Raw genomic sequence first — 23015 nt, forward strand, 5'->3', positions numbered from 1 at the left:
ATTAAAAAAAGAGCTCTGGAGTTTTTCTTAATTATATACTTCTACAGTTTTATGTGATATTTAATAGTAAATCATTGATCATAAGCATAGGAATGTGTAACATTTCTCAGGTACAATGGGCAGAAAGAAGTTTCAGAGTTTCACCTTTCAAACCATACGTGATCTTATTTAAAACTGTGTGGAAAGGAACTTCTGTGTTATGTTAATATTTACTTTTCAAGTGACTTATATACTAAAAACAAACAAAGCAAATCCACTGTTAGTAAACTCAAGAAGTGGTTAATCAGGAAAAGCAGGGCTGATTGCAAGACAGCATAAGAAGGGCATACAGTTTACTAATAATGTTTTGTTTTCTGAGTTGTATAGTATTGAGTATATTGTGCAATTTAGAAACTGAGGTTTATGATATATGTATTTTTACATTTTTACTGTAATGACAAACATAGTTACCAAAGTTTTAAGTCTTAAAATAATACTTCTCTAATGTTGTTACTAAAATTAAAAGTTGTTAAATGATTCACTAAAATATATATCTTTTGGTCAAATAAGCCCAAATACTTCAGTAATAATAAAGTCACCATGATTTTAGTTCTAATGGTCTTTTACACATTATGAAAGCACCAATTTTTTAAGTTACTAGTGCAAGTAAGCCATATTTAGTAAATCTTCAGCAAAAATAAAAATACATGCAAAGTTTAATCTTTCAAAGTCATTTTTCTTAGGTCATTAACTAATTGGGAACTGTTACTATCAAGTGATACAGAGAATTTGATAACTCAAAAACCAGTTAGCAACAAAAGTGGTCTGCACAGGGCACATACTTTTCATTTAAGGATAATTTGGTGCTGAAAGTTAAGACTCAGAAACAATTGCTAGACATGTGCCTCAGAGGTGACAATAGAGTAAGAACCTGTGAAATAAAGAGTCTAGTGTAGTAGCCATTTCTGTGTCACCAATGAAATAGTTAAGGTCTGAAAGGGTTATAGAAGAGTATGTTTATATAAGTTCACAGATGATAGATCTTTATTAATTATCAGAGATGTTTCAGCATGTACTTAACCTCTAAATATGTCAATAAGAAGAAAATACACCGATCTCCCTTCTTCTGGTTTGCAGCCATTTAAAACACATGCCTTAAGTCAGAGAGATTATAATTTTATTGAGCATTATATAAAGGAGTATATTCTGTTAGCAATATACATATCCAACTGAATAATTTTGGGATGTATGTGCATGTAATAATGGCAGCATTTTAAAGTAATTGTGAATCAATTTTAAGATACATTTTTTTCTTTTCTAGCCATGAATGGATCCACTTTTCAGGACTACAATTCAAAGGAAATTTTCTGTCTGCATCAGTATTTTAATAGTTATTTTCTATTGCTAAAGCACAATCAAATTGTGAACCATAGTCCTATCCCAATCAATCTAATAAGATGATTTAATTATGAAGATGAGTTCCCCCAGCCATTTAGGAGACCTGAATCCTTTTGTGCACATTGAAATATTTGATACAACACCATACAAATAGGAAAAAAAAAACCTTTGTTTCAACTCTTGTTGCAGACATTATAGAACCTAACCTGCTACTTTTATATAGGGTGCTTCATATATGTTGAACTTATTCGTAAGCATAGATTCTTTACAAGTTCTTTTATTATGTTAAATGTGCAGTTTAGCTACAAGATTCAATGCTATTTTTCAGAAAGCAGAGGCAAAGGACAATTAAATTAAAAAAATAGGTTAACTAGAGCATGAAATAAACAGCCTAAATGTACATTTCTCATATTGAGCTTATGACTAAACAAGAGTGTGGCAATGCTAATATGCCTTGGAAATAGCTAAGTCAGAGGTGGAGGTTAATGTTGTTAATCAAGGAAATGGGCTAATGTCTTTTAAAATAACTACATTAACTAAATTATACATTGTGCAACTTGTTCTAAGTACCTGGGAAAAATCTGTTCTTTCAAAACATGTTTTCTGCAAGTAATCCAATTCACTTTCTTAAAAACATATAGTACTATACTGTAGTAGTGGGGCAATAAGAATGTAGAAGTTTTCATAGTGATATAGCTATAACATTGAAATATTGCATAATCATAAAAACTTAAGTAATAAAAATAATAAAAGATATTTGATAACTGTATCTTACTTGAAGAATATTTTATAGTAGGGTCTTTAATGTATTTAGAAGTTTCTTAGTTGAATTGTAATGACTTTACAAGGTAGATACAAATATTTGCTAAATAAATTACAATAATAAATTTCATAGTATAACCTAATTAAAACCTACAATTTATTTCATCAAAGTTAGAATTAATGTAACAAATACATTCAGATTACATTTCTAGTACATAGTTTTGTACTAAAATATTTACAGAAACCTTTATAAAATTTTTCAGTTTATAGGCATATTCTAAAAATTATTCATTATACTAAGAAGCAGTTAAGATAGGCATGACTGTGGCACTATACTAACTGGACCTATAGCTGAGAAATATTTAAAAAGTCTTGATAATGAAATTAAGAGTCTTATTTATATTATCATAACATTTGAGCTAGACATTAAGTTCTGAAACACGAATAAAATTTGTTTTATCAATACAGTGATCCTCTATTTTATGAAAAGATGTTTCTCCTCTGTTAGCTACTCATATATTTAACTGTAGCAAAAGTGTAGTATATTATCTATCCATTAAAAAGGTTGTAAGAGGATGTTTTAATTACCTTGGCAGAAAGCTGCCATAATTAGTTTGAAAATGAGAATAAGTAGGACTGTTTCAAAACAACTAAAAACTATTCATATCCAAAATTATAGAGCAATTAAAATGACAGCCCATTTGATCAAGGATGGTGCGTTAGAGTCATCTAAAAGTTTCTCATTATAGTTACCAATTTTTTAAAGAAAAAAAACCCTCTTACAAAACTTAATGGCAGAGAGATTTTCTCTGTATTTGAAAATAAGATCAATAGAATTAAGACGAACTAAATTGATGTATTTTCCTTTCACCAATTCCATAAAGTTTCTCAATGATGTCAGGTGAGGATGCCTGTTTATCTCATTTCTATTTCTATGTTTTCACTTCAGATTTGTCAAATAAAATGAAGACTAAAGTCTGACATGCAAATTTGTGTATATGTCTAAATAAAAAAGATGTTAAGCATCTATATGGTCTTTGTGGAACTTCAAATTGGAGATGTATAGGAACGATTTTTAGCTTATCTTCATATATTGGCAGGAAGTTTTTATCATTCGAATGTTTATACAGGAGGTTAGAAGCAATACTGTAAAACGAAAACAAAAAAACTCTTTTTGATGTTGCCTACTAAATGTGGAACTTTAACAAAAGTTTGACAACCAACTGATGCAAAGTACAATATCATAATACCTTTGCTTACAAATTTATTTTCTAAGCCCAAACATCGTTTGCTAAGACATTTCTTCCCATCTTTATACGGGTGCTTTAGCCATATTAATTTTTTCAAACTTAAAGACTATAAAAGGAGGGCAATTTAAAAAAAATTTAACCATCAAATTTATATCAATTTAACAAAATTCTCTTTGCATTTCTTTCTCATTATTGCAATTTATAAAGATTACACTTATTTGGAAAACAGAAATTCTTTTCAAAGTAACTATTTTCAAATAATTTCCTCAAATCGCCCATTTTCACCATGACACACCATTACAAAATGTACTTTATTTTGTGGGAGTTTTTTTTTTAACTGAAAAGCACATAGTGTTCAATACTTACTCTAGGATAAATAGTAAACAAGGTATTTCAGTAAAGACTATAATAAGCATATCTTTTATTAATAAAAATACCTACTATATACTCCAGAATAAGACCTACCTCTTTTTATTATACAAATGAATAGTGGAATTGTTATGTGACACAAGTACAATTATCTTTATCTCATAAAGAATGTGTTTATACAAAGCTGGTCGTGGTGGCACATACCTTTAATCTCAGCACTCCACTCAGGAACTAGAGCAGGTGGATCTTTGAGTTTGAGGCCAGCCTGGTATGCAAAGTAAGTTCCAAGACAGCCACAGAGAAACCCTCAAAAACACCAAATTGTGTTTGTAAACTTTGGTTTCTCATCCCAGCAGTGTTTTTGTTTGAAATACATGCTACAGAATTCTTTTAAGGGGCAGACTTTAAAACAAAATGCTTAGGCCCTTTTCATTAAGTTGTTCTGGAAATATTTCTAAAACTGTATGGAGTAGCCCCACAGTTTTCCACCTGTCTTTGAAAAAGAGACGACTTTAAGCCTAGCATCAGTTTCCTACAGAAGGCAGGACTGAGCTCCACATTTGTACCTCAGGGCTTCTGAAGAGGGAGGATTCCACAGAAAAGAATGTCCCACCATTCCAGTCACTTCAGTCTAGGGAAGATGAACTGTATAGATTGGTTGTATTATAAAGCAAATATTTGAATTATCTCACCCTTTTGTGTTGCAAAGATTTTCTTGGTAATGAAATCATTTTGGTGTATATAGTAGGAAGTATCCAAGTTGGTAGTCTGAAATGACTATCTGCATTTTGTTAATAAATGAGAAAATGGAACTCAGTAATCCGTTTTATTAACAGTTTATTTAAAACAGTTTATTGGTTTTGTTTGGGGATAAATCATTTTCTAATTCAGAATTTAAGTACAAATTCTGTGGTATGCTCTTGAATTTTATCACAAGTATACATTATAAATCTATACTAGTTCATTCTAAGAACTTTAAAATCCTTTCATTAAATTATATTTGATGTATGACTAGTCACTCAGGAAGTTAAATATCTACATGTATATTTTTACATAAGAAGACAGTGTTGATAAATTCTTTTTAGAAGAACAGTAATGTTGATAGATAAAATGGCAAAATGTTTCACTGCAAGGATTATAGTTTTGAAATTTTGTTTAATAATACTTCCATGTTTCAAGATGCTTGTTCACTGTAAAATCGTTTTTAAGAATTCTGTGAAAAATGTGGATCCTCTTTATACCACAGCATTTATACTATGTTCCTTTTTAATATATTAAATGCATAAAAAAAATGACCTGGATAGAGGTGGGCAGTCCTTGGGCTTCCCACAGGTCAGGGAACCCTGATTGCTCTTCGAGCAGATGAGGGAGGGGGACTTGATCGGGGGAGGGGGAGGGAAATGGGAAGCGGTTGTGGGGACAAGGCAGAAATCCTTAATAAATAAATAAATTTAAAAAATAAAAAAAATGCTTTAGTAATGTACTTTGCTAATACCATCGGTGTTGAATACTTTTTGTGTGAATCTGGACCCAACAAAACCAATTTATTTAAATGAGCCAATATATACATATTTTATGTAGTTTCCTAAAGGAGTCTAGTGAGACAGTCATACTGAGGAAAATATCTGTTTCTAGAATGACAGAGATTGTAAATCAGATGGGAGGTGACTTAAGACATTAAGGAATGTATGAGGCAATATTAATACTTCCAATTGGTTCAGGTTTTTAAATAAAACACAATTCTCTTTGGGGTAGTTACTTGAAAATGTACAAATATAAAGGCATAATAGTTGGAAAAGGCAGGCATCTAGGATCAGAGTTTGTATGCAACCTCTCTTATAGGTTTCAGGTGTACAAGGTAATGCTTTAGAAGGATAGAGTTGATCTACATGAAATTGAGAAATAAGATTCTTCAAACTAATGATATTCTATAGTTATAACATAGTCCTATACCAGCATGTTCTTCTAAACAAACATTTACTCAAAAATTAAAGAAAAAAAAAACTTAATTGGATAGAGTCCCAGGTTTAGTCGGCTATGATTCTATGGTTCCTCTGCCTTCATAAATGAGAAAATTCTATCATTTACCAAAACTTCTTTAAATAGTTTCTGGGGTTCCCTTCAAATTAAACCACTGGGAGAGGGAGGCATCAAATAACCAATTATTGTTAAGTGAATAAAGAGAATAAAAATAATATAAATGAAACAAGCTTTGTAATGTAACCTTAATCATTGAAGATTTGTAATGGGTACACAGAACTTAATTTTATTCCTGAATTTGTGTGTATAAAAAATCTTTTCAAGAGCAGTGCAAGATTGATATTGGTGGTTATCCTGCTTGGGACATGAGTTGATTCTGAGAACTCTATCTGGGAAGAAATTCCTGATACTTTGTGTCAAGCCATAGATCATTTTTAAAGTTGTTGAACATTAAAAGTAGTTGAAAAAATCCATCAGCACATGATGGCTATTCTGTAAAAAGGACTTTTCAGTAATTTCCATATAGACACACAGGGCAGTCCTGTGCCAAGAAAACCTGTTCTTTAAATGACTACCTTTAATTTGTAATGTGAGCTGAATTTTGATTCTGTCTGGACTGAAGCTTTTAAGAGACAATTTGTAACAGATCTATTTTTTTTTAGTTCCACTGTAATCACGAACAATCTCTTTATATGGCACCTTGCTTCCCTCAGAAACTCTGTGATATAGTCCTTATGGTCTCCGGAATGATCCTCAAATATAAACTAAAGGGAAAAAATGAAAGAAAGAAAGAGGTAGGAAGGAAGAGAAATAAAGAAAAAGAAAGAAAGAAAACTGTACTCCATTCTTTCAAATCCACAGTGGTTTCCAACCAGAAATTTCTCACAGGTCTCATCTCTTTATCAGTCCTACTTGCTCACCATTGTTTGTCAGTTTATTTCAAATCAGATTATTTGTATTTACAGGTTTCATTTTCTTGCTCTTAATGGCATGTCCTCAATATGGGTTGTCTTTATCCACTTACCCAGTTATTTAAGCAAGAACAGAGAACTATATTCTAGAATTACACTGGATACTTTTTATCAGCTTAGTACTCACAGGACGACAACACAGGTAAACTTGCTAGAAATACAAAACTGCAGTCACTACAACTGAATTTGAATGTGCATGTCAATAAGATCCCTACGTGAACGTGTGAATTACTGGATTTGTGGGTACTGGTCTAATACATGAAGTTAACAGATTTTTACTGCTGATGGGCTTTAAAGAATAATCACTCAGTTGGCAGAATTTTAACTTATAGTGATATATATGTATATTAGCAATATGAATTCTGTTAAATAATAACTACTGGAGAATAGCACATTAGTGTATGCTTATTTTAAGAAACATTTCCCAAATGATTAAATCAATGATTTGTCTTCTGAATGTATATTGGGAAAGTTTAAGTGAGAAGTCTTTAATAAAGAAATGCCATTATAACACAACTTTAAACAAACTTAGAAAACTTTGAAGTGCAATAAATGCTTTTTATTGTATGCTCATTTCAATGAGTAACATTTAGAAATAATAAGTCCACATAACAGTAACAATCTTATTTTACAGCGTGTACATCATTTACAGCCACATAACACACAAGTTTAGTACATTTTCCAAATTTAGTTTTCTGAAGTTAAGAAAGATAAAAAATTTGTTTTCAAGTAACTGATTCTTATCTGGTGCAAAACAGAAAGATGAATATTACTTAAAATACAAAGCCACAATATAGCATGAAGAAAAAGTACATTTTAGTTATGCTGAACAGTTGAATATAAACTAAATTAAGCCAACTAAAACTTAAAAGTACACATCATATGCATTACATTTATGAACAGGATTTTCATTAAAATTCCCTACACCAGCTTTTAATATTAAGTGTCATTTTGATTTGCAGCATGCTAACACAAAGCGTTGTTAAAGGGATGCATATTTTAAATTTATACACTGTAAACTGAATATCCACCTCCAAACTCTATTGGCAGCATATTGTTCTGTTAAATACTGCATAAATACCGCCTCATTGAAAATTTATATTAAGAATATGGTATATAGATTGTAAAAACCAAACTTTACAATAATGGCATAAAATTGCACCTTTAAACATTAAAGCAAGTAAGACTTAAACAGTCATACTTACTAAAACTGTCCTAAAAATTCTAAATATTTAAGAAAACTGTTCTCTCAATTAATATTTAGATTATAAGAAACATAGTGCTGACTTTGTAACATAGTTGTAGCCATTTTAGAAAGCCACATTTAACTCAAATACACCTTTATCATATATGCCATACTGAATCTACTTGAACACCAAAACTGGAACTTTATTTCTTATATTTCACTTCAGATTTCAGCACAGAATACGATGTCTTAAACATCCTATCCTGTGATAAAATATTGGCAACTCTAAAGTTCTCTTTTTTTACTAGCACTGAATTAATATAACTTGTTTTCTCAGTGAGATTCTTTGTAACGAATACACAAAACATTTGCCATTTCTGGAATCCAATGTCCAGGTACAATATAAAAGGCTCAATGACTAAGTGACTGATGGATGACTGCATTTTCTTTGCCCACCCCATTTCTAAAATTGCATAAAAGTGAGGCTGCTTGCTACAGCAAAGCATTTCTAAATCGATTATGTATCTTCTTTCAAAAACACTTATCTCTAGTGTGACCAATCAAATAAGGTGTCTTAACTTTTCCCCTCTGTAGTTTAGTTATGCATATAATACTGTTAATACAGAGTTAAGTTTCTCTGCAACCATCCTATGGTGCATCTTAAACTCATTAAGTAATTTTCAAAGGGCTATGAGATCCCCCTTCTAATCCAAATATTTTAAGATCTTTAATACAAAGAATGTAAAGGTATGACTTAATATCAAGCTTTGAAACCAGATAAAACAGTGAGATTCTCCTCCCAAATAGCATCTTATTTTGTAAATAACTTCCTTATATTGATCTTACTATATAAGAGTCTCCTTGTGGTGCCTCATTATATGCTGGTTTTTTTCTGATGGCCTTCGGAATCCCTTCTTGCAGAATTCACACCTGTGTGGATAGTCTTTTGTATGTATGGAAATCACATGCCGTTTAAATCCAGATGCATCTGTGGTGCTGTATTCACAATATTCACATTGGTAAATCTTCCTTCCAGTATGCGTCTTCATGTGCTTTTTGAGCTCATTCTGTTGTCTGAACCCTCTCTTGCACCGCTTACACTTCAATGACTGATCTTTAGTATGAACTGATAGGATATGACCACTAAGAATAAATGGATCTGATGTTTTAAAGTCACAGTGCCTACACTGATGAATCTTTCTACCCTTATGAATATCACTATGTTTTTTAAGCTCTGAAGGACGATGAAAACCTTTATCACAGACTTCACATTTGTGAGGGAAGTCCTTGGTATGGACAGATATGATGTGCCGCTTAAGGTCACTTGAGTTGGTGCTCTTGTGATCACAATGAGGACATTGGTGTGTTTTATGTCCTTGAAACAAATCCAGATGGCGTTGAAGCTCTCTTTCATCACCAAATGCTTGAGGACAATGCTCGCATTTATACGGCAAGTTGTTACCATGCTTAGACTTAATGTGAGTTTTCAGATTTGATTGATCTGCACACCTGAAGACACAATACTGACACTGATATGGCTTCTCACCGGTATGGGTTCTCATATGTTTCTTGAGTTCAGAAGGATGACGAAAACCCTTTCCACACTCAACACAAACATGAGGGAAATTCTTACTGTGAACAGCCAGCAAATGTCTGTTTAACAGTCCTTGTTCGGCAGTTTCATAGTCACAGTACTTGCACTTGTGCATCTTCGGCTCCTTGTCTCTTAAGATGAGTTTATTTGAACTCAGTGGACTAGCTTCTCTGTATCTTCGAGTGTATTCTGTAAATTCATGGGTTTTGTCAACTTTGTTTATGAGCTTATGGCTTTCTAAGTGGTTATGGAAACTAACTTTCTTGTTAGTTGTAAAGTCACAATCTGTACACTGATATTTCTTTCTCATCAAATGATCAGGATGATTCTTCATGTGTCTTTTTAAGAATCCCCTGGATTTAAACTTTTTTGTGCAAATATGGCAAGGGTATACTGTCAAGGGCTGTCCATCAGGGCCTATTATAACAGCTGGATAGAAAAAAAAGGAAATTGTGACATTTGATCACACTGCTTTAAAATAATTTACAAAACTGCTCCTGAAACTAGCTAAAATTCACTATGTGGAAATACTAAGTTGAATAAAAGCCTTATAAGATAAAAATGCATTTTATAAAATTTTTGTAGTAATGTTGCTTACTGACTAATGAGTACTGAGTAATAGACTACAAATCTATGGCATGAAATACAAAAAATAGGAATAAATCACCTTTATAATTAAAGCATATGAAATTTGCCTTTAGATGTCTTTTAAATAGGAGCAAATAAGCATTTTTAGAGCACCAATCATATACTGCTAAATGTAGTATCAGAGCTGGAAAAATAGCCTAGCTGTTGAGAGCACTTGCTGCTCTTGCAGAGGATCTTAGCTTAGTTCTCAGCACTCATGTCAGGTAGCTCAAAACTACATGTAACTGCAGTTCCAAGGGATACAACACTGTCTTCTGCCCTTCATAAACACCTGCACACATGTGGTGCAAACACACACAATAAGTTAAAATAAATCTTAATATATGTAGTTATCTATAAAATATACAGGGCTATGTGAGGCATAACTTGCCAACATTGATTTACCTCCTTGTATTACATAAAATTGTACATCTCAAATTGCTATATTCATAAAACAGATTTTTTTACCTGTTTGCCATTGCCTTGTTTCTCCCCTTCTCCTCTTCTTGATTTTTTGTTTAAGTACTTTATTTGTGTTAATGCTATCACAAATTTGAAGGTACTGTGCTGCTGTAGTGTTTCTGTTTTCTAACGCTGAGTCAAAAGTGTTTCCTGAGAACAAAAATGGAAACTGTTCAATTGCATATATTTATAGTTTTAGGGCTTTGTTAAGTAAATGACTTGATGTGACATGGTACTAAGTTATGATATAAAATCCAAAAAGTATACACATGTTCTCATTCTTCTAAGTTTAATTCATATCCTCTTTTGTACATGCAAGCACATTGAGTAAGACAGCACACAAATTTAAGTTATTTCAACATGACCACCCTCTTAAGGAATAAACTGGTAAGATTAATATAACATACAAAATTATGACATCAGATTAATTTCTTATGAATAGAACCTGACAATATTAAAGGGATTCAGAAAAGAACATATATAACTAAGTGAACCAATATAGTCATTGTAGTTATATGTAAAATAGATGCTACATGTAAGTTTTATGGTGTGAAAATTATTATTTAGACTGACTTCAGGAATTAAAATAGACTTAGCAGGTAATTTTCTTCAATTTAATTATGATTAATGCATGCAAAATTGTGACGGTTTGAATGAGCATAGTCCCCAAAGGCACATATGTTTGAGTATTTGGTTCCCAGTTAGTGGAACAGTTTGGGAAGGACTGGGAGCTGTGGACTTATTGGAGACAGTGTGCCCTTGTAGGAGAAGGTGAGGTGGACTTTGAGGTTTCAAAACCCTACCTTAAGCACAGTATCTCTTTCTGCTGGCCTGCCTACCTACTGAACAGGATGTAAGTTCTCATCCCCAAGCCTGCCTGCCTACCTGTTTGCCTACTGCCATGCTTCCTGACATGGTGATAATGGACTGAATCACTGAAACTGTAAGCAAGACACCAATTAAATGCTTTCTTTAATAAAAGCTGCCTTGGTAACAGCTCTTAACAGCAATAGAATAATAACTAAGAAATACACTAAATTTTCAAATCACAAAACTGTCAGACTAGCATATATGCTGATATATATGTCTTCTGTTGATTTCTATTAAACCTATATTAAAATTTAGAGTGAAATACTGCCCATGGGGAAAAAACTGAAAAATTATATACTTTGTCATTAGAAAAAGTCTCCCTAAGATAAAGAAACTGATCCATCATGGAATAACACTAAACACAATGTATTAAACTAGGTATGAATTTATGATATATTCATATTAGATGTTTTCCATAGAAATTAAGAAGGCAGTCTCACTCTAACGTTGACAAATGGTTGATATGAACAATTGTTCTTTTATTCTTCAAGTAATTTATGTAGTTTTTCTAAAGGGACCTTTTACAGCCTATGTGGTAAACTGTCTAATTCTTGTATCATCAGGGAAATCTAAAATGGATTTCATTCATAACTTAATGCACACTGTATTTATGTATGTTGGTTGTTAAAGAGGCAAACCCCTACATAATTTCAATAATAGTCCAACAAATATGACTACTGAAATCAAAGCTAAATTTTTTACTTATCAAGTAGTATATAAAACAAAACATTTAATTTTTATCTCTTTTATAGTGCTGTCTCACCTGTTGCTTGACAATCTTCATACCTTCTGGAAACTCTTCTTTCATCTATAAAAAGGGACTAATTATAAACTAATATACTGCCTACAGAACCTATTTTAACCTATAAAATTTTACCTTTGCTCAAATTTCTCAATGAAATACACTTGTTATTGAAAATTTACATAAGTTAGATAATATTCTCCACTCTGAAAATAAATATTACTGTCTGCTTCATTAGAATTGATAATATCTTGAACAGTTTTTCATTTTAAGTGAAAACTGAGTAGCTATTTCTGCAGAGTACACTTAGCAATGAAGATATTCAATACATGAAACAATGAAATGAATGAAACTTGGAAAAAAACAACTTTGGATAAATTAATGCATTGTACATCAGAAGCTTTTAATGTATACATTATAAAAAATGAGACTAACAAAAGACAAAATGGGCTAAGAAAAAAACTTGATAAATGAAGATATATTCTAGAGAATTTGCTTTTTTCAGAACCTCAGTTTTATTGTTTGTGTGTCAACAAATGAAATACATTTTTGTAAAAGGGGAAGGATAAATTTTAAAATAGTACTCCTATTTTATAAAAATATTTTATGGTGCTCACCTATACAGGTAGGATTTAGAAGCGATCCTAACAAAAATGCAGTAAACAAGGTTTAATAGTGATAGAAAAATCATGTAAAATAACTGGAGATGAATCAATTCACAGAAGACTATTTCATTCTATTCGTAATGACTGTTTTTTCTCTTTAATAGACAAGCCACGCTCACTCCCCCATCTCCTGAGACAGGCTGATTTTCAGCTTCCTGCCTGAGCTCTCTCTCTTTTTTGTCTTCCTCTCAGAAAGGCAGCTTCCATCTCTCCCTTCTCTCCCACCTTCTCTTCTCCCTTCTTTCCCCTCCTCTCCCCTCCCCTCCCCTTCCCTTCTCTCTCTCTCTCCCTTCCTCCCTCCCTCTCTACTCTTCTCCCCTTCTCCCCTCCCATCCATAACCTACTTAATAAATATCCAACCTCACTCTGCATAGCGAGCCTATCTGTCTGTCTCTCCCTGCCACTACATGGTTCCCTGCCCAGGACCAGCCACCTTCAGAGACTTGGTGGCATGGTCTCCTGTCCAGTCTCTGCCTAGGACTGGCTGCTCTCTGCCCACTGCCTGCAGCCACATGGCCTGCTGCCTGCTGCTGCGGGGATCCTGCAGCATTTTTATTAATCCATTTCACTATTAGCCAGTACATAGTGGCATTATAGCACAGAATATTAAATTGCTCAAAGGCGTGGTAAATACATACTTTATGTACTTAGGTAAAAATACTAGTATCCTACCATATGATGCAGGATAGACAACAGGGAAACCTGCATTATTAACATCAGTGTTCTCAAGCTGAATCTCAAGGACTGTTTCTTCCTCTTCCCCTATAGTGATTTCCATGTATGGTTCATTTGATATTTCAGCATAACCTAAATTTTAGAAATAATTGCTTGTTTACAATCTCAAGTATTTAATAAATGGGCAAAAATATTTTCAAACAAGTTTAAAAAGTTTTCAAAATTTCACGTTAGTTAATTTTAAAATGTATAAATTTAAATTTAGTTTATATTAGATATTTTTGATAGCTAATGCTTCTAGAAGACAATTGTTTACCAAAAGTAGTATCTTTATGTATTAGAAACAAGTTCTATGAAAATGGCTTCTTTATTTTTCATTCTGAGACAAGGTATTGCTTTGCAGCCAAAAGCTGGTCTAAAACTTGCAGTCTTCAGCCTTCTGTGTCCTGGGATTACAGCCATGAACCATCATGCCTGTCTCTGAAAATGACTTTTATACTTACAAAACAGGTGTGCTTGAACAGGGTATTACAATCCATAAGACACTGCAATTTTATAATCGGGGAGTTATTCTATCAATCTTCCTGAGAGCTTTTTGGAACTCAGAAAACATTTTCTATGAAAATATTGCTACAGAGTAATTTATGCTTTCCTGCACTATTTTGAAAGAACCATATGTATAATGAATAATAATCAATATACTAATCACTGAGTAAACTTTTAAAAATAATTAAAATTATATATTATATATGCATATATAAATATGAAATGCTGTTGCTCAAGAATTAGTAGACCCTCTTCAAGAAGCATGAAATTTAAGTACACTACTGACAGAAAAATAAAACATTTAAAAATATTATTATTGGAGTTAAGAATTTAAACCTAGAGAGAAAATTTACATGCCTTCTGCGAAAATTGATCTCTATTTAATGTCATAAATGCATCGTTGAATTCAATATATGCTTTCCTTACGATTAAAAAATTTGAATCGTCTATTTCCTTTAGAGGAAATGTATAAACACAGTAGAGTGAAAGGTATCCTCCAGTTTCTCCTCTTTAATAACCACAAAATACTGGTCTAAGTTTTCCAAATTCCTAGTGAATTCTGGCATTAGCTAAACCTATGCCTCAGTTTCTCATCTCCTACCATGCCTCTTACTTAATCAGTGAGTAAAAAAATAATATGATTTAGAGATGAAACAAAGGTTATTTCAATAAACGTTTTGTTCCCTATTCAAATACTCTCCACCAAGTATTTTGGTATTTTCAGCTGTGAAAGGGAGGTAGAATTCAGCCCTCTATAGTTGATAAAGAAAGACTTTAGTAGTAGTTATTAGAGTTTGGCATAAGTAGAACATAAACTATCATGGTCTTTCTGTGAAAAGGAGGCTCTTGCCCTTCTATGATGACAAAATAGTGTTTGTCAGCATGGCAACAAGACAAATGTAGCCTTAGCAAAAAACTGCATAATGACATAAAGACAATGGAGAATAAAATACCTTCATGAAAAATAAACAAAGAGTGAAACATGACAAAAGAAAGCAAATCTGAATAAGATTTTTACCCTGTGGTCCTCAGTTCTCACTCCCAAGAAACCCTAATAACAATTATTCATGAACAGCATAACAAATTGAGATCCTGGCAGAATAACTTATATAATTATTTACCCACTTAACTTATCAATGATAGGATATGAACCAGTTAGCCCTTCCACTGTTAAATCCACATAGGCCAAATGTGCTTACTGCCATGTGGAGGAAACACAGGAAGTAAAGTTAGACAAGAATTCAAATTTTAGTACTATAAAGGTCTTGGGCAACTTATTTTCTCTGAGCCTTTATTGTCTTATAAAAGAAAAGTATTTTCCACCTCAGAGTTGAATTATTAAAGATAAATGAAACTAAACAGATCTAAAAATGGTTATTTTCTTAAATTTATATGTGTATTACAATGTGAACTTATGTGCACTACATGTGTGCATGTACCCATGTAAGCCAGAAGAAGGTGTTGGATCCCCTGAAACTAGAGTTACAGGTGGTTATAATTTGCTAGACATAAGAATTGAAACTGAACCTGGCAAGAGCAGTAAGTGCTTTTAACTATTGAGCCACCTCTCTAGCCCCAATTAAACAGATGTAATTATATAAACAAAATGTATACTATATGATTCAATTTCTATATATTTGTAAACTTCATTATATCAAAAACGATAAACTATTCATCTCTTTGTAACATATTATTTGAAATGTAGAATTCATGTATCCCTATCTGAGTAATACATTGGTGCAGGAATGCCTAAAAGAACACTTTTAAAAAATATTTGCAAGAAATTCCTTATTTCCTAAACTTTGTTTTTATTTAGTAATCTACTTTTGTTATCAATGCTTTAAAGTTTTATCACTGCTTCTTATAAGTCACTGCAGTGCCATTTTATCTTACTGATATCATCTTCTTCTTGGGAAGAATCTTTGACTGCCATGTAAACCATTTTCTCTCGCTGCATTCGGCTCTGGTCAACCACTCCAGCTACAGAATGTCCACTGGTATATTCACTCTCTGTGACAATTTCTGTCCCACCTTAAAAATTAAAACACACGCAAACTATAAATATATCATGAAATAAATCCATGAAATAATGAAGAGGATATAGAGAACATACAAAAATTCTAAAAAACTTCAAAGTACATGAAAATATTCATGTAAATTATACTTTGGAAAACTTATCCCTCGTTTCAGATGTTAACATTTATGTCATACTTACATGCCATGCACTATAAAAATTATATATATAATATATAAAATACATACATATATATATATATATCACTTTTTTCTCATAAAAACTACATTAGGTAGTCACAATCATTATGGCCATCATAAGAAACAAGGCAGAGATCATACAAGTCATTGAAGGTTTCTCAGTTAAGCGCTAGAAGTAGTTTTAAAAACCAAAATACCTGCCTCTGTTATCAATGCTCATTAACACTCATTATAAGCCTTATTCTAATTCCAATTATTTTCATTTGTTTTACAATTTTATGCCATAATAGTTTCATATCAGAATCGTCCTCACTCCACTTTATATGTAGATATTCATACACAGTTTTAGAAATACATTAGGAAGCCTATAAACATTTTTGTCTTTGAGAACTTTAGAATAATCCCCATGAAAGGTAAGAATTCTAATGTCTCTTATATCATGGAATTAAAAGAGTTCTGTACCTATTTCAACGTCATCTTCAGCCTCTGCTTTAAATATATACACTTTTATCACTTCTGAACCAAATCCATCTTCTTTAACATCTTCTTGTGAGCCATCACTACCGATTTTTAATGGTGTGTTTCCCATATGTTCTAACTTCTCTCCCACATCATCCACTGCAAAATATAAAGGAAACTATTTCAGTCAAAAATTACATCTGACATTTAATGAGTGGTAAGCATAATGGCAAAATTAAAATGTTTTAACCACCTACCCACTATAGTCCCTTAGTGACCTATTATACAGTCACTAAAAATGATGTTTCATGAAAACAATACTCAAGATCAGAATTACTTAAATTTTTTTTTAAATTACATCATATTACCCAAACCAGTCTCTGTATAAGATATATTAAAATTTAAAAAAGCAAACATGTATTTAGGTAGGCCATATTTCTTGAATAGGACTTATGATTTTGGCAGTTTATGAATATCTATACACTGCAGTTCACATATAGTGCTCCTATGATATTAATGTTATCCTTAAAACTATAGAGAATACAATTTTAACATAAAAAAGTGGTGACTTCAAAAACTGTGCCTTTGCCTTTTCATATATAATGTTTTTATATTCACTGAAGCATCGAGCTTTAGATGAGAAAAGAGGGGTATCATCTACTTAGGTATTCATTTTACATGTAATTATGAAATAAAACATAGACTGTATTTTATGTAAAATCCTATCACTAAAATCTGTAACAGAAAAAAGAAGAGTTATAAATTTACATAAACAAATCCTAAATTAAAAAGCAGTTCTTTCTAAAACAATTAATTTATAAAATCTATTATTTTAAAAGATGAAATAAAACATACGCAAATGATTTAGTAAAAAGAACTTTTCATTACTCATCATGAAATATTATCTAAGAGCTCAAATTTCTGTTGACGCATTTGAAACGAATTTCAAAACACAAATTTTGTGTATGTGTAAACATATGCTTTCTTTTAAAATCAGAAACACAGATAATACCTAACTGCATGGTACTTTTCCTCATAAAAAATCTGATGCTTCAGAGCACATGAATAAAAGTCATATATTAAGGTAAAGCAATCATATTTGGGACTATTACTAAAGATTTTCAATATGCATAAATTTTATTCTGTTCTACAGTTTCTGAGGACACAACATATCACTATAAAATAGATATTCTATTAACGATCTTATAACAACCATAAGTCATATTCAAGCAATATATTCTCTATAAGTATGTCCCTACCATTTTACTTCCAATACTGTTCCTATAAAAACTAAAGCATAATAGAAACCAAAATTGTGCCATTACATATTTCAGAATACCACATATGAAACATAAAAGACTGAAGCCCTAGTATTTATCTAATATCTAACAATTTTAAAACTATGAAAAATAGAATAAAATGCACTAAAGAGCTATAATCTTGGTACTTCTTAAAAATTGAAGCAGATCTAAATGAGTGAAAAATCTACATTTTCCCTAGTTCAGTTTCAAGTTTGGTATGTCATCAAAAATGCTGTTTTGTCCAATGAAATGGAAAACAATGAAAGCACTTCACAAATTATTTTAACACTGAAAAGTTATTTTATCTTTTTGTTTAAATATAAATGATTCCATTCCACTTAAAAGTTTAAATATACTATTGCCAATAAAAGCTAGCACTCAAATGACACAAAAATGATGTAAATATTTCTATTCCACTAAAGCTCCTAATCACATTACTGTATTTTTAGCAATTTTGGGGTGACAATTTCATAAATTAGGATGAAGATATATATATATATATATATATATATATATATATACTGCTTGAAAGTTTTTCTTACTAATAACAAATAAAATGATGAGATCATAAAAATATTTTTAAAAAAGTTAATTTTTAAGGAACAAGCACTTGCTCATTCATGATTTGAAAACAGGATTCATAGAACACATTTTTAAAGACCCAAAATACAAATTTGGGAGGTTGGAATATTTGAAAATTGAAAAAAACAATAAAATACACTCATTTATAAATATGTCATTATTACACATAAATTAAGTGACCATATTTCCTTCTAGAACACAGTAATTTAAAATAATTGAAATAAAAGATTTTTGTAATGAAATATTTTTGGCTAGTTCTAAACTATATATCTTAATTTTACCTGTAAATATTGAAATTATAGTTGATATGTCCTAATCACTTTTTCTGTTGGTGTTCTTTCTGATTTTACTTCTACTTAAAAAAGAAGCTTCATACTTTTAATATTTAATGTACCCATTGTTTTTTGATTAGATTAAGCATTTCAGAATGAACAATTTTGAAATGTATGAAGCAACTGAATTTGTTCTGTATTTTTAACTCATAAATGATAGTTATTTTTAAAGCTGGTGTGAACTTTGAAGAGTTTAGCTATCAGCTTAACCAATATTTATTCTATATTCTTAGGTACAGAAAATACAACATTAACAAAGTTTTACTAGGAAACAAAATGACTTAAGAAATAAATTTTTACATATTTTCTTACTAATTAATTTTAGGACATAGAGCCGCAGGCCACTGCAGCTTGCAAGCTTCCTGCCTTGGCTCTCCAGTACTGAAATTATAGGAATGGATTACTACTTGCCTTTAAGTGGCCGTTCTTAATATAGATAAAAATTAAATACTTAAAAGATTCAAGCTTAATTTTTTTTTTGCTTATTTTAAGGCATACACCATAGTTTCAGGACCCACCTTCTAGGTGAGCAATATAACACATCCACAAAATTCTATTAGCATTAAAGACAAGAACATAAGTAAGGTACATTGTTTACCAGCACTAAAAAGGTTGGAAGTATTCAATATTCTTTTGTAGATCACTGCCACAATCTGATTAAAATTCCATTTTATTGCAATATACAGTGTAATACTCATTCTAAAAAATGGATTAAAATATAATTACATCATTTCCCTCATCTCTCTCATGTCTCCCATGCCCACCTCACTAATCCCCAAATTGATGGCCTTCTTTTTAAAACCACAAAGGCTTTTGAGTTTGCCACTGTTGTAGTACATCAAAAAATAATGGTGTGGCTATTATATAACTATACAATATACTAATATAACATTGTGATTAAACAATGAGCAAAGGCTCTCTTTTATAATGTAGAAAAAAGGAAAAGAAAGAAATCACATTTAAATTTCAATAGTATGCCATGCTCAAGTATATATCCAAAAGAAATGAAAGCATTTACCCCAACAAAACTTGTACACATTTTTCCTATCATCCTTACTCATAATAGTTAAAAAGTAGAAACCACGAGAGTGTCCATCAATGATGGATGGGAAAGCAAAATTAGTATATATCTATAATGAAATATCACTTGGTAATAAAAAATGAATGTCACAATGGTAAATGCTATCATATTGATGGCCTTTGAGAAACACTAAGACAGAAAGGAAAGGTCGCATATTACCCAATTCCATTCATAACAAATATGTAAATAAAATAAGCAAAATTTATGAACCAAATTTACTGCCTCCTGGAAGTAAATAGAGTGGGGAGTACCTTTAAGAGCTTATGAGGTTGAATTTTGGTATAATTAAAACTTTTAAAATTGATTGACATGATGGTGATTCTACTGTTAATATATGAACAAAAATTAATTTAAATATTATCTGAATTTTGTACTATAAATTATATCTTGCTAATCTAGTTATATTTTTAATGTTGAAAGCTGTAAACATTTTTCTTCTACTCTTAAAATTGGTGATGTTTAAATGCATTTTCCTACATAAATTCAATTTCATACATAAAAAGTGTTAGTTACACTACAATGGGTCATTTATAAAGGAGATTCCTCATTCTAGTGAAGCTTTTCACAAAGGAAATAATCACCCATACATTTCTTAAATATATTAGAGTTTTTAAAAAGAGTTCATGTGGAACATTAGACCAACATAGTTACTGTATATTAATTTCAAAGTTACTTAGCACGAGTGGACAATGTTATTCATCTGGTAGGATAAAGAACTTGTGAGGTTTGTTTTGAACATGGATTAAATTCAGATGCACCTCAAAATGACAGAAAAAAATTCTCTAACTCTAAAGTCCTGCTACTTGATAAGATTTCCTTATAGGAATATTTAGGGAAGATAGAGTCTGTTTGAAGTCTTCAACTGCAGCCCTTAACTATTTTGGAAAGTCTATATTTGGGGGCAATAAAGTAAAGGACCTCTTAATTTAAAATGGAGCTTTTAAAGGCAATTTGTGCTATAATTCTTGACTGAATAGCCACCAGACATCAAAAGGTAATTAAGATAAAAAGATGAGGAGAATAAAAATAAAATTTTAAGAGTAAACAGTTCAAATATGAATATAACTACTAAAAAAAGTAAAAAAAAATAGTGGGAACGTTCTGAGTAGTCAGTCACAGCTTACAAAAATATTTTCTAGGTTTGTCTGTAAAAATTTTAATGAAAAAAAATTCTAAATTGGATTTGGCAAAACATACTTAGAGTCCCTGAACTTGGGAGAATGGGTAGGAAAATTAGAGTTCATGGATAATATAAGAAAGTATTTGATTTTGTGTATACATATATATATATATATATATATAGTATTATTTTATTAGCATATACTACTTGTACAAAGATCTATTTCGTTATGACATTTCCATGTATGTATATAATGTACCTTGATCATATTTACACCCTCTATCACTTTGTTATGTTTCCTGCTCTCTTCTCACTTTTCCCTTCTGGTTCCAGATCCCTAATACTTTATTTTCATTTCCTCTAGCCCACTCACCCCTGTAGATTCCATATAGGAGAAAAAAAACCCACACAATGCTTGGCTTTGTGAGATTGGATTATTCACTGTACATGATTAAGTTCTAAAGGAAGTTTTTAAACTGTTTCTGCTTTTCTCTCACAAATAATTAAGAAGTAATCCATCTCTAGCTTAAGGTCACTCTAAAACTAAATCACTGTTGTTTCAATAACATGCTAATAATAGAATCTTCTCTTTAATTTTCTGTTAAATTCTATCAGCCTAAAAGGGAAGAAATCTCTTCATTTGTCATTATTGGATTCCTGGGTACGCAAATAAATGAATTTCTGATTCTTGTACATTCTCTTGGGCTTTTTCCTTAAGTTTGTTTGTCTTGTTCAACTCTGATGTGTTAGTTTTTGTTTTATCTTATATTTTATTATTTAAAATAAAAAGATAAATTTTCTAACTTAAATCGTCTAAAAAATTAATGACTCTTTCTGACGATCCTCCTGTCTCTCTACATCCTGATTACAGGCACACACCATGGTACCAAACTTAGAATTGTCTTTTTCTTTAAAAAATTTAAAAACAAATGATAATGTGTAGCCCAGGCTGGCCTTAAAGTTGTGATGCTCCTGACTTCACCTCATTTAGCAAATCCTACCGGCATGGGCCACCAAAACGCCCTCTAATTATGATAAACAGTTGTGTGGCTTTGGCAGTTTGGGGGGACCCTGGTAATGAGACCAGCATTTATCCCTAGTGCATGAACTGATTTTTTGGAGCCTGTTCCCTATGGAGGAATACCTTCCTCAGCCTAGATACAGGGGGAGGGGCTCGGTCCTGCCTAAACTTGATATGCCAGACTTTGTTGTTGACTCTCTATGGGAGACATTGCCCTATATAAGGAGTGGATGGGGGGGGGGGTAGAAGAGGAGCAGGTGGAGGGGAGAGAGGAGGTACTGTGGTTGGTATGTAAAATGAAAATACTAACCTTAAATAAAAGAAGCAAAAACAAATATTAAGTTATGATTACCTATAAAAACATGATGTCTAAACTTTCTAGCACTTTCATACTAGTTTAATTTAATGAATAACTTTTGAATGTATATTACAGTTATTTTAATATAGAGACACTAATAAATTTTGCTATAACATCTTATCTGATAGTCATAGCTTTTAGTGTCAAGTTAGTATGTAAATCTGGGGCTGTCCCAGCAAGACACATACATGTAAGAATAGGTAATAACATTCCCCAAATCTTTTAGTAGTGAACCTAATTCTCTTAAAGAAAATGTAAATATTCACTGGCAAATTATTTCCAGGCTGGGCATAATGGCACATGCGTACAATCCTAGTGGTCCAGACATAGAAACGAGTTCAAAGGACCAGAAGTTCAAGGTTCTTCTTGGGTACCTAACAACTTTGAGGCCAGCTTGCACTATGTAAGACTCTGTCTCAAAAAACAAGTGCTTGCAAAAGAAAGGTTAACATAATAGACTTTATAATTATG

General features: G+C 31.6%; 2 protein-coding genes across 7 annotated transcripts in view; one reads left to right on the forward strand and one right to left on the reverse strand.

The window, feature by feature from the left end:
- Positions 1-5098, forward strand: part of Pof1b (POF1B actin binding protein) — a 73278-nt gene extending 68180 nt beyond the window's left edge. The window contains exon 17 of the mRNA XM_041645205.1: positions 1301-5098. Coding sequence (XP_041501139.1) covers positions 1301-1306 — 6 coding nt within the window. The 3' untranslated portion in view covers positions 1307-5098. The remainder of the gene's footprint in view (positions 1-1300) is intronic.
- Positions 5099-7253: 2155 nt separating this feature from the next.
- LOC121443429 (zinc finger protein 711) overlaps positions 7254-23015 on the reverse strand; it is a 30192-nt gene continuing 14430 nt past the window's right edge. For 4 of the 6 annotated variants that reach the window (XM_041645181.1, XM_041645179.1, XM_041645183.1 and 1 more), the window contains 5 exons: positions 16753-16908; positions 15970-16107; positions 12212-12256; positions 10585-10728; positions 7254-9918 (listed from right to left, as the gene is read on the reverse strand). In XM_041645181.1, coding sequence (XP_041501115.1) covers positions 8741-9918; positions 10585-10728; positions 12212-12256; positions 15970-16107; positions 16753-16908 — 1661 coding nt within the window. In that variant the 3' untranslated portion in view covers positions 7254-8740. Of the gene's footprint in view, positions 9919-10584; positions 10729-12211; positions 12270-13516; positions 13663-15969; positions 16108-16752; positions 16909-23015 lie in introns of all 6 variants that reach the window. The other 2 variants (XM_041645185.1, XM_041645184.1) reach the window with 2 other exon arrangements.

Source organism: Microtus oregoni, unplaced genomic scaffold (genome assembly GCF_018167655.1).
Source record: "Microtus oregoni isolate MIOR12 unplaced genomic scaffold, Mior012 000107F_000, whole genome shotgun sequence".
Classification (NCBI taxonomy): Eukaryota; Metazoa; Chordata; class Mammalia; order Rodentia; family Cricetidae; genus Microtus; species Microtus oregoni.